The 12,983-nt window shown below is 37.5% G+C and overlaps 1 protein-coding gene across 9 annotated transcripts in view; it reads left to right on the top strand.

Moving 5' to 3' along the window:
* Positions 1–12,983, top strand: part of PPP1R12B (protein phosphatase 1 regulatory subunit 12B) — a 219,989-nt gene that overhangs the window by 74,471 nt on the left and 132,535 nt on the right. For all 9 annotated transcript variants that reach the window (XM_063113839.1, XM_063113841.1, XM_063113835.1 and 6 more), the window contains exons 7-12: positions 1,250–1,329; positions 2,010–2,152; positions 7,131–7,243; positions 9,638–9,838; positions 10,915–10,997; positions 12,180–12,305. In XM_063113839.1, the coding sequence (XP_062969909.1) occupies positions 1,250–1,329; positions 2,010–2,152; positions 7,131–7,243; positions 9,638–9,838; positions 10,915–10,997; positions 12,180–12,305 (746 nt within the window). The remainder of the gene's footprint in view (positions 1–1,249; positions 1,330–2,009; positions 2,153–7,130; positions 7,244–9,637; positions 9,839–10,914; positions 10,998–12,179; positions 12,306–12,983) is intronic.

The following is a 12,983-nucleotide window of genomic DNA, read 5'->3' as shown; positions in this document are numbered from 1 at the left end:
ATGAAACCCAGATTTTACGTCTTTTCTTGTTTGGTATGTGTGTCATTCTACTAAGTGCTATACAGGAGAAGTACATAAGCACGGTGCCCATGTATATACTGCAGAATGGAAAACCTACTCAATATACAGATGAAGAATGAATAGTCACATTTTCTACCTATAAAGGGGATGAGTAATTTGGGTGAAGAGAATAAAGATCAGTGATAACAGGGTAGAACAGAAAAAAAAATCATTGGCTTTCCCTTGTCTTTTCCTTTGCATGCGCTACGCAAGGCTCAGTGCATGTGAGCTCAAGTTTAGGACAAATGTGTGAAACAGAGCAGTCTGATCAAAGGACTGTATAGCTCAGTGATAGGACAAACCAACCATATCTAACCTCGGGTGTATTCAGCATCATGTCTGGACTGTAAAGCGAAGATTCTCATTACTTCATGGCTCAGTGGAAAAGTCAGATACATAAAACTCAGACAAACACAACTTATAGTTCATTTTGTTTTCTTTCTTGGGAAGTCAGGATCACTAAAAGCTGGGATTTTCCAAATACAGTATCAGTGCTGTTATTTGGCAGCAACAGCCTTCCTAATACAAGATGTACATTTTGCATAGTTAGGTTTTTACTCAGATAATTTTTAGATTCACATAGAAGTTGCAAAAAATAGTAGAGTTCTTGTATATCCTTTACTAAGCAGAGTTAGGCTTTTGAACATAAATAATTATCTTCACTGATTAACATTTCTGCATTACTGGGAATGGTACTTATATTTTCCCCCTGCATAACTTTGGGTCCAGGGATATAAATACATTTTGTCTAGAGCATGTGTCTAAGTACCAGACTATTTTCTCTAAGGGCTTATTTCCCATTCGGTACCTGTGTATTCTTTAGAACTATTGCCAACTTATTTCAGTTTATGGATCATAAAGAATTCTTTCAAAATTCTTTTTGGTTTTCTATCCTTTATGATCTAGACTTTTTTGGAAGATTGGGTTTGGATATTTGATAGAGGCAGTTTTATTGATGCTCTAACACCGTGGTTTTTCTCTCCTACCATGGATGAGGTTTTTCCTCTGTCATTATCTTCTAAGGAGACCCAGCAGACGTGTTTTTCTTTTTCTCAGTTTTTCTCTTCCCACTTTGGTGTTAGTTTTATCTTCTTCAGAATGACAGTACTATTTTGGTTCTTTTCAATACTGCTGATTTTTCACAAGTAGTCAACATCTTCCCCTTTTTCTCTGTTTTCTCAATTTCCAGCTTCGAAGTGAGAAGGAGACACGGAATAAACTTATTGAATCAGACCTGAGCAGCAAGTTGCAGAGTGGACTCTTTAAGAAGTAAGACATTTAGGCTTTGAGGAATGGGAAGAGCTTTGCTGTGTGTGGGTGACATGCTTGAGAATTTATACAGTAAAGAAATTCTATGTTTGGCTTTAGCCAGATGATCTTTAAACATGTGGGAAAGTTTGTGGGGCAAGGAAGTGGCACTGATACATGGGGTAAACACAGGATGGGTGAAGGCATTTTAAATTTAGAAATTAATTGAGACTGTGTGCAGCATTTCTTTTATGCTAGCTTATAGGTTCTTAGTCCCAACTGCTCCCCTTACTATACTGTAAGTTCTATGAGTGCAGGGACTATATCTGTTTTGTTTACCACTATTCTAGTGCCTAGCATGATTTCTGGCATGTAATAAATATTCAATAAACATTTGTTAAATTATTATTTTTTTAATATGTGTCTGCCCCATTATCATCAAAATTCATAGCTTTCCTTTTTTCTGTATGTTGAATAGGCCAGATCCCTTTGATCCTGCTCTAAGGTTAATACTAAACCTTGGTCTGCAAAAGCCAAGTGTTCAGAAGTCCACAGAGATGTAAAGAAGGATTTGAATATACTTCTGTTATTGCTTCTACATTTAGGTTTATAGACTTGTTCCCTTTATTACGCCTGATTATCAGTAAACTTACGTGGTTTGTCACTTCTGAATTACATTCAAATTGTCATCTTAAATTAAGCAAAGAGAAGATGCTCTATGAGGAAGAGACACCCAAGTCCCAAGAAATGGAGGAAGAAAACAAAGAATCCAGCAGCTCCAGCTCAGAGGAGGAGGAGGAAGGTGAAGATGAAGCTTCTGAGTCAGAAACTGAGAAAGAGGCAGGTAATGCAAAGATGTTCATAGTAAACATCCTCCATTTCCATAGTGTGATGAGATTACTGCTTGTCAGAAAGCTAGCCAGGTTTAGAGGGCCCCCAAAAGAGCTTGAAGTTTAGTTTTCAAGGATAAGATGTCAAATTGTAATGACAAGTTGTTTTTAAAAGCTGTGAGCCATGTTAGATTACATCTACCAGTTCCTATGTAGCCATATAATAAGGTACACAAAGAATTCTTGTATGAAGGAGCCAACTGTCCTGACCTTGGGTTGGTATATGGCATTGAGGCCAGATTCCAAAAAGTCAGTATGCTGAGAGGCAGAGAAGGTGAGATTTTTGCAGAGGCACTTTCAGTCAATAATTTTAACCAGCTGGTGAAAATTTGCATTTAGTTCTCAGGTTTGTCTGATTCCCTAACAAGAAGCCTAAAAAAAAATTTTTTTTTCTTCTCCTCATTAGTTCCTGAGCGGGGGATGGAGGGAGGAACAAAATCATATTTATGTTTATGACTCTGATAACATATACATTATATGGAGCTGCTTAAGTTTATTATTTGGCAAGACAGGAACCCAGACAGTGAGAGTGAGGTGCTTAACATGGTCAGACCAACAAGTTATAGAATAGCCCACAGGCTTTGATTCATAGTCTGGCAGACACTGAGAAAGTAGATACTGGGTTTTCCTGAACAGAGGTTCAACTGTAATAGAATAGTTGTCATACATAATTGATAGTTAATGGTAAACTAGGATTTTACAGTACATATGCCCCACATTCACTGGCATATTATTCCTCCAGATTTGAGTCCATGTTAAGATGAAATGTTTCTGCAAAAGACCAAGTTAGAGGGGAAAGGATCACACATTAAATTTATAATGGAGTCTCTGTCTTCCTCTGAACTCTGCTGTAGCTGGCCTATATATAATGAAGATATTTAACTTACTCTGTTGTCTGGGCCTCAGCTCCTGATGAGGTCTGGCTTTGCTGACATGGTTTCTCTATCAATTATGGAAGAATACTGCTCTTCTTCATGTCTCCATCTCTGAGGCTCATTGAATGTTACCAAAGGAAGTTAGAGACTATCAGTTTTATAGAGAAGACTGGCACCAGCTAAGTTTGCGGTGTTAGAGATGATCTTGTTATTCATTAAGACTTGAATTTTTATTATTAATCGGACACAGCTTTCCCTGGAAATGCTAGTGTAGTACCTATCAAAATTTATAAATGTGCATCTTTTTGATATTTGTATTACTTATTGAGTACTTACATGTTCTAGGCGTCAAGTATTATCTTGAATTAATATCTGGGCTTGTTCTGTTGTGATCACTTCAGTTAGCTACAAAGATGTTAAGAAAATGCGAGGGAACTACCTGAATTACTGCCATAGCTTTGTGATTTGTATCCCAGCTTCAGGTCTCTGTTCCCTGCAGCCCATCTCCACATTGCTATTGTAGTAAAACACCCACAACACTCTTGTGATCACGCTACACCTCTGTTCAAAAATCTTCTGTGATCATCTCCCTCCATCTCTGCCTGCAGAATAAATCCCAAACCCCATAGTCTGGCCTTCAAGACCTTTCATAATCTAGCTCTGGCTGACCTTTCCAATAGGTAAGGACATATTCTAGCCAAACTGGATTGCTTAATTTCCTCAAACATGCTCTGACTTTCCTGCCCCTGAATGTTTATTTGTGCCTCAGAATTCATTTCAGGTCATCAAACATTGTTGAGTGATTTTTGTTAGAAGCTATAGGAGCTAGCAGATTGAAAAAATCTTTTTTTTAGGTTATTTTGGTACAAGAAGCTGGAAAGGAATGGACTGTTCTCCCATGCTGTGATAATTACTCCCCTGTTTGTGTCCCTCTAGCACTGCATACTTACCTCTGCTGTAGCATTCATCATTTTGGCTGGGAACTCTGGGTTTATCATTGTACTCCCAGGTCTCAGCACAATGCCTGACACATGACAGGCATTCACATTCTTTAAATGTTTTTTTGTTGAATATATCTAGTAGTGGAATAAAAAGGCATATACATGAATAAAATACATGTCACATGAGAGATATAAATGCAGTCAATGGTATTCACTAGTAAGAAAGATTATGTTCAGGGAATTATAATAAAACTTTACATTTGTGTAGTGCTTTTTACTTTGTCACACACTTAAACATTTTATTTAATCTTCACAACTACACTCTGAGGTATATATTATTATCACCACTTTCTAGGATAGGAAATTGACACTATAGGAGGTTAGGTGAATTAGGTTTCATAACTGGCAAGTGACATGCCTGAGATACTGACTGTAACATGGACTCCTCAGAGTCGTAGGGACCCAGTGGAAATTATATGCATGAGGAGTGAAAGGTAGAATTATGGAAAAGGATGAGATCCCCAAGGGAGAGATTATAGAGAAAAGAGGTACAAAAAAGAATCTTAGGACACACTGTGTTAGGAAGTGAAGTGGAATCAGGGAAGGATGCAATGAAGGTATGGTCAGAAAGACTGAGAAAAAACAGGATATGTATTTATGTATTAAGCCAGGGTGGTAGTCAGAAGGGAGTGCTTAAAGATGATATAGCAATTAGGAAGTCACTAGTAATTCTAGAGAGCAGTTTTAGTAGCCTGATGTAGGCAGAAGCCAGATGGTTCCTGCAAGCTTCCCTACTTTCCCAGCTGAATTTTTATTCATGTTCAAAGCCCAGCTCAAAATCAACTTCCTTTATGAAGCCTCACCATATAGATACAAGGTTTTATTTTCTCCTGTGACGCCTATAGCTATTTATTTGAACCTCTTTCATATTTTTTATCTCATACTGCTTAGTATTAAAGTTACTTCTGTTTTTTTCTCATCTCTTCTGCTGTTCTCCCACTGGCAAGCTTCAGGAGTACTTGCATGTATTATGTGTCTTGTTCTTCTTCCTGTATGCCAAGCGCAGGGCCTTCTACCTGGTGGGTGCTGAGTAAATATATGTCATAAGTGTCCAAGGAAGTGGATTATATCTGAATCTTTCCAAATGTTGTCTGTCATGTATATATATATGGAACAAATATTTGTTGAATGCATTTATCCCATTTTTGAAGATCCACAGATACAATCTCATGACATGTCAGTTTTCATGTGTCTTACATATAAATGTTGTAGTAAAAAATATTATATTTCGAGGTGAATGTAAACAGTTTGACTTGGATTTCTATTTTTTCCCTTGTATTTATTTGACTTAAAGTAAACGTTTGTTGTATCAATTATCTATTGCTGCATAACAAGGCATCCAAAAACTTAGTGGCTTAAAACAAAAACTCTTTATATCAACCCAATTTTATGGGTTGGCAATTTGAGAAGGGCTCAGCAGGGATGGCTTGTCTCTTCTCCACATGGTAATGCTGGGCTCATTCATGTTTTTGCAGTCAGTTGGTAAGTCAGCTGGGGGATGGCTAGTCCTGGATGGCATTACACTACTTTCTGGTGGTTGGCTAGAAAGTTTAGGGCAAGTGGGCCATGTGTCTCTTATCATTAAGCAGGCTAGCCCCTGCTCCTTCACATGGCATCTGGATTTCAAAAGCAGGCAGAAGTGGCAAGCCTCAATACACAAGCACTTTCCAAGCCTCTGCTTGTGTCACATTCGCTAATGTCCTACTGGTCATAACAAGTCACATGATCAAGCACAGAGTCAATATGAGACCTCAGATACTACACAAGAGTATTGATTCAGGTAGTCATAATTCACTGGGAGCTATTACTGTACCAATCTGTCACATTGGCTAGTAAGGTGGATTTCTTGGGGATAGAGATATTCAGATAGTATTTTAAAGATGCCTTGAATATTCACAATAACCACAAAAATAATAATATTAATAATAATAACACAAGGGACTTACCATGGCCAGACTTGAGCTATGCAATTTAAAAACATTATCTCTAATCTTTATAACAATTCTCATAAGGCAAGAATTAAAATCCCTGATTAATCAATGAGAAAATAGAGGTTCAAATATGATAAGTAACTTGCCAAGTGTCACAGTTAGGTTATGGCTTAAAATTGTCACATAATCCATGGGTGAGTTACTCTAGGGTTCTGTTCTGTACATAGACCAGAAAGATACCCACCAGGTGCAGGCACAGTGCTAGTTTTTTAGTATACAGCAGTGAACAAGACAGGGTTTCTGCTTGATGACTTTACTGAGACAGACCACTTCTATTTATGTTATGTGGGCTCAATTACTAAAATTCTGTAGCTTAACTTTCAACATCCTTTATAATCCTTTCTACCTTCATTTCCTATTGTAACCCCAAGAATACCCATTACTTAAATTAGCCCTGACCCTTCACTGACCAACAGATGTGTGTATTTTGATTCTGAGCCATTACTCATGCCCTTTCTTTCTCCTCTGCCTGCCAATAGGTATTGTCTTCCAGCTTCCTCCATGGTTCTGTTTCTTTGGAGAACCCTGACTAATGTAGTAGCTTTCCTTACTGTTTCCTGTGTCAGAGGATTTTTCTCTCCTCTGAACTCCTACAGTACTTGTTGATCTGAATCAACCAATTTAACACATAAATTATATATGATCTTGTACTGTTACTATTATTATTAAGTATTTTATCTTTTTCTCTTGATTGTAATTGCCTAGAAAGCAAGGTCTATCTTACACTTTTTCTGTTTTTTTCCTGTTAATCTTCCCCTCCCCAAACATAGCTTACTGAATCTATGTAACTATATGATGTAACTAACAATGTGGAGACAGTTATCAGTTTTCAGTTTTCTTCTGGAAATTGGAATTGGAGTCTTACTAAGATGGGATACCACTGAATTAATTTTCTTCTGGTAATAGTTGCTAGAGATTTCATCTTAGTTTGAGTCCAAGAATTACATGGCCCTAATAATCTGTTTTGATAATGGGCAACCCTTTTTATTAGAAGAAAAGGATATATGCACACAAAGATAAGATTTTCATACTTGCACTTGTTGCTTCTCTTATCTTAAATCACAGATACAAAGCCAGAAGCCATTGTCAACCATTCCAACTCTGAAAGCAAGAGTAGTATCATGGAGCAGATACCAACACCATCTCAGAATACCTTCTCTGCCTCTTCTGCCAGGAGAGTGAGTACTCTGGAGTTGATTTGGGTATTATATTTCAACCTACTGCAGTAACACACACTTAGGAAAGCCTTAAAGATATATTCTTGCAAAACAATAAAGATACATTCTTGCCTATCTTAGTCTGCTCCCATAACAAAATATCACAAACTGAGTAATTTAAACAACAAAAATTTATTTCTCACAGTCTGGAGGCTGAGAAGTCCCAGATCAAGATACAGGCCAGTTCAGTTCCTGGTGAGGTCTCTCCCTGGCTTGAAGATGGCAGTGCCTTGTTACAATGTCCTAACGAGGCGGAGGAGAGGGAGAGCTCTGGTGTCTCTTCCTCTTCTTAAGAAGCACCAGCCCTGTCAGATTAGGGCCCCACCCTCTTGACCTCATTTAACCTTTATCACTTCCTCACAGGCCCTGTCTCCAAATAGTTACACTGGAGGTTAGGGCTTCAACATATGAATTTGGGTGGGGAGGGGAGAGGCACAAACATTCAGTTCATAACATTGCAAAAAAACCCCTATAAAACCATCACTTAACAAATTTGGCTTCAGTGTGTTAAGATAACATAGGATAAAGTAGTCTGGGACCAAAGAAATTTTGTCATTTGCCTATTTTCTTTGTATCTGGAGTTAACTATATGTAAAGTTTAGGCTGGGCTAGGATGATACGTAGTCGTTAGCATTAATTGTTTTCATGACTATTCTCCTTTTTCTACTTCTCTTTTAAAACCATACTTTCATGAGTAAAATGTTTATACTTTATGGTAGATAGAGGGCAGAAGTAGAAAGAACTTGTTGAAATACCAGAGGCACCTTCTCCTGCAATTTTGTGCAGGCCTCTGAGAACCTGTAGGCTTCTAGTAAGTGAGGCAGACTTGAATGATGACCCTACTCTACAAAGTATAAAATTAGTTTTGAGGTTAAGAATTTGTCTGAGTTCTTTGGAATGAAGCTGGTGAAAAAGCTCTGTGGTTTTATAGATATTAACTTATTGATCTTCTTAGCACCTCATGAATTGGAAAGATGAGCTTATGATATCCTTGTGGAAATGAAGGAACCAAAGGTCCAGCTATTTATTTATTCCTAGAAGCATCATTGTGAATTATTAAAGAGGTTTCAAACAAAATGCAGTCTTCACTCATTATCCAGTGATTTAGATGTACTTCATATACTGCTACTGTTTCTAGGTGTGACTAGACTTCCTCCTTTTTTAAGAGAAAAATACTAAATTAAAAAAATATTACCTGTAAACACACAAATATACTTTTTTCTCTTTGCTAAAATAAGCTGGGAAAGGCATTTTCCCCCTTAGAATCAGGGTAGCTTGTAAAAAGCTAACATCATTAAGCCTCTAAAGCTGGGAAGAGTACATAACACATATATTCAGATGACTGATGAAAAGAGAAAATATGAGTGTGAGCTAGAGATGAATGATTTAATGTTTTTATTGCATTTTCACTATACCAGGCAGTAAAAGTGGCCTGGTATTGGGATCAAGACCCAAGACTTCTTGCAAAAGTCCCTAGAACCCAGAAAAGGGCCATTGGCTGGTTTTCCAAAGACAAATTTTACTCCAAACTGGTCCTTGGGCTAATGTGAGTCTATTATGTTTCCCTGGTTTGTGGCATAATGAGATAATTAAAGATTTTGTAAGCTTTTTATAAAGCTTTATTTTCTGATATTAAAATTTCTTTCTTTTTTTTAATGAAATGATGGTGATGGTGAGTTGTTCAGAAATAAAATAGATGGCAGCCCTTTGACCTCTAAATTTTTTTCTTTTTAATTTTGCTGGTCAGTGAAATCTAAAACTCTCAGAACTGCTGCCCTAGATAAATTATTTTCTTGAAAGTAGCAATTAGAATTTGAGTGGAAAGGCCTATAGTATTTTTATGAGTATTAACTTAAATCAGTTTATTATTAAAACAAATTTAAACATTAGCTTATCTTGTTTTTTCCTGTCTTCACATATTATAAGGAGCAATTAAGCTTATTATCACCATTTTACAGATGAGCATGTTGCGACTTAGAGTAATGACGTATCTTATTTTCACAGTGAGTCAAGAGAAGATGTATTACTAGAACACAATCTCCTGGTCCTCTAGGTCAGTACTAATTGCATAGGGAGAGCAAATGGTGTTTAATTTCTCAGAGCAACTCTGTTAGCTAGGAGTATTGTGTTAAGAATCTGAGGCTGTTTATGGCTTAGGGAGAACGAGAGCCTTGAGAGGTTATTAGCATCTGCCAGGTGGGGAAAGGAACAGGGGCAGAAAACCTGCTATTTATTTGTTCTTGTGCTGCCTTGTTTTGCCTCACTGAACTTAGTTAAATGTGGAAAAGGCAACTAAACTGAAAAAGAATCATCAGAGCCTTTCTTTTTCTCTTTTATTTGCTTCTTCCCTCATAGTTCTCTGGCCTTTTTAACAAGCTGGAAGAGCCCAAAGATGAATCTCCTTGTTCGTGGAGATTGGGACTCAGAAAAACTGGCAGCCACAACATGCTGAGTGAGGTGGCCAATTCCAGGGAAGCTGTAAGAGACCGAGGCTCTTCTATCTACCGCTCCTCATCAAGCCCTCGGATTTCTGCTCTTCTGGACAACAAAGATAAGGTGCAGGTTGGGCAGGGCATGCGGAAATCCCAAGGCAATTTTTTTTTTTTTTCCTCCACAAAAATTTAAATGGAAATATTTTCTAGTCCCTAAGTTGATTCTGGAAGTACAAAGCCTTTAAAGAAGACAGACACATTGATAGTTTAATCAAGTAGCTATTTGCTTGCTATTATTTGCTTGGCCAAAAAAAAAGAAGCTTTAAAAGTAGCTTTTCCTTTTGGCCTACCTTATGTTCATTATTCCTTACCCCTCAACTACAGCGAAACAGTAGATCAGAAGTATGAAAATTTGGATATGGCCTAAACGGTTCTTCTGGATCAAATTCAGAAATTTATTCTTTTGATGTTGAGAAGCAGAGTTTCTTGGCTAGGCTTTGAATCCTAATGAAACTCAGGCAAATTAGCAATTAGAAAAAAATTTTTTAATTTGTCATTTTTTCACTAGCAGAAATGGGATCAGCTTACTTCACAAACAGTTTATCTATGTATGCAAAATTAGTAAATATTTATTTTCTTCCCTTTTGGTTCTAGGTTTCATAGGGCTCACTTAGTGCTGTTCTCTGGGCCAGATCTTCCTTGTAATCATAGTCCTCTTGCTTTATATTGCATTTCTGGAGACTACTCAAAGGGGTGAGGCATACTGGTTGGGTTAATTCTGCAGAATATTTGTTGTGCATGTCCCTAAGGAAGCTGCATTTCAGCTTCACTGAAAAGATACACTGGTGTCTAAAAAGGCTTATTTCATCAAGATTGTTAGAGTGGCGCTTTCTGTGGCTTTTCAAAGGTTTCCCATCTTTCTTGGCAGAGCTGCTATTTTGTGTAATTTGTGCCACTGTTTTCTTTATTTGATCATTCTGTCTTTGCCCATGAGAATTATTTCCCTGTATACTGGTTTTTAGTGGAGGAAAGTTAGGAATAAGCTTTGAAAGCTAACCTTTTTTAATATTACTGAAAATGGAATGTGTTGAATCCAGAAATATGATTATAAGTATATTAAGTTCTGCTTTTTTACCCAAAATGTTTTATATTGCATTAATATTGTACCTTCCCTGTGCTTTACTTGTTTTTATCCTACAGGAGAGAGAAAACAAAAGCTATATTAGTTCACTAGCACCCCGGAGGCTCAACAGCACAGGTGACAGCGAAGAAAAGGAAAACAGGTAAAAAGATGGTCCCCTTTAGTTTTGCTGGGCATAGTGATCACCTGGCCATTACTCTGCTGCCTTTTTTCCGCAGGTGTCCTTAGCACATTATGAATTGTTTGTTCCTTCTGCTTAGAATCTCCCAGCTCTTACTCCCTTGCTTTGTTAGTTCTTCACCCTTTAAATTATAATGCCAGCATAGACATTACCACCTTTATGAAGTCTTCCCTGAGCCTTCCAAGTGTAAATTAGTTTTAGTCCACCAGCAGACTCTGTAAAAATAGAGTCTGTGTCTCTCTAGTTTCTCAAGGTGCTTAGCACAGTGCTACCACATAGTAAACACTAAAAATATTGTTATTTAATTGAATTATCAACTTGCAGTATTTAAGTAGATAAAATTTAAAGTCTCTCTCATCACTTAAAATGAATATGTGGATTTTGAAGTATTGCTCTACCTCAGGGCGGAACCTGATCTAGAATCTTTCTTCTCAAGATTTGGTCCTACAGCTAGCAGTATTGGCATCACCAGGGAGCATGTTAGAACTGCAGAACTTCAGGCCCCCCCGCCCAGACCTGCTGAATTAGAATCTGCATTTTAACCAAATTCCCTAAGTGATTCAAATACATATTAAAGTTTGAGAAGGACTGTTCTAGAGAATCTTGTGAAGCATGGAGACCCATAGCTTTTGCAGCAAAGACTCTGAATTATCAATTGTGGATCAGAAATCCTACTACAGCCCCTTCCTGGTTGCCTTTTCATTTATAATGTTAAAGAGACTTTCAGCAAATTCTCCTTCCCTTTCCCCTTCTATAATAATCTCTTTTCTTGGTGACAGACTTCTTCATCTTCCCTACCACCCCCTTCTCTGCTTAACTTATGAGCAACCTACTACTGGGGACTGATTGCAAGGAATTTTTTAAATGAGGAACAAAAGTAACTTGTCATTACAAAAGGGTTAGTAACCTTCGACATGAATTTTTGAAGTTGATAAGAGAAAGCAAACAGTAATATTTACTCATCCTCTGTCTGTACAGAGAACAGGTATCTAAAATAGAGAATCACTTGAAGAATGTGTTATTTCTTCAGCCATGTCACAGTTTGCCTGTCTGAGTCTTCTGCCCCTCTTTGCATTGTGTCTTGGACAAAAACTGGTGGTAGGAATCAGTGTTTTGTTTTGCTTTTTTTTCATGCCTGTACAGAGAATCAGCTGTTAATCTAGTGAGGAGTGGCTCCTATACCCGGCAGCTGTGGAGGAATGAAGCTGAGGGGAGTGAAACCCCACAGACAATTGCTCCTTCCTCCTATGTATCAACCTACCTGAACAGGTACCAGGCTCAATGGGGTGGGAGATGATTTTCTTTCACTCTGGCCATGGGAATATGGATAATAATTGCATGCCTTTATGTATACAATTAGCACCACAAAAATAAATCAAAAACTGAATTGCTTTTAGATTTCTTGCAATTAACATCTTGACTAATTTAAAATTAAAATGAATTTAGTCTCTTAATGACTGAATTAAAGTAAGCTAATTCCAAATTCTCACCACAGGCCTGACTTTATATTCCATCCTCTCAGTCCTATGAAATATTCAATCAGAAGTGATTTCTAGTAACCTCTGGGCAAGACTGAATTTAAATCATCCTTGTCCAGTAGCTGGCTTTCCTTTTTCTAAAACCAGAGTAGGTCTCATCTCAAGTTATATTTTTGGAGGGAGGTAGGGAGGGATACTGTAGGGTGTTGAGGGGTGGGAAATGGGGACAGTTTTCTATTGCATTAAAGAAGTTTCATATTGAAGCCTGTTAATTTAGGGACTTGAGTTTTTTGTGTTTTTTTTTTATGACTTTAATGGCCCTTAGATCCATCAAGATGTGAAACTCGCAAGTTTGGTGCAGAGAAGGTACATGGGTTTCCTTCCACTTTTTTCATCTATATTCCCTTTTCTGCAATTATTTTCTTTGCCACATACTAGCCAGCAAGCAAAGCACCTTTGCCAGAGCCAT

The sequence above is a fragment of the Cynocephalus volans genome, chromosome 11, assembly GCF_027409185.1.
Source record: "Cynocephalus volans isolate mCynVol1 chromosome 11, mCynVol1.pri, whole genome shotgun sequence".
Taxonomy (NCBI): Eukaryota; Metazoa; Chordata; class Mammalia; order Dermoptera; family Cynocephalidae; genus Cynocephalus; species Cynocephalus volans.
This window is presented reverse-complemented; position numbering and strand designations above follow the sequence as displayed.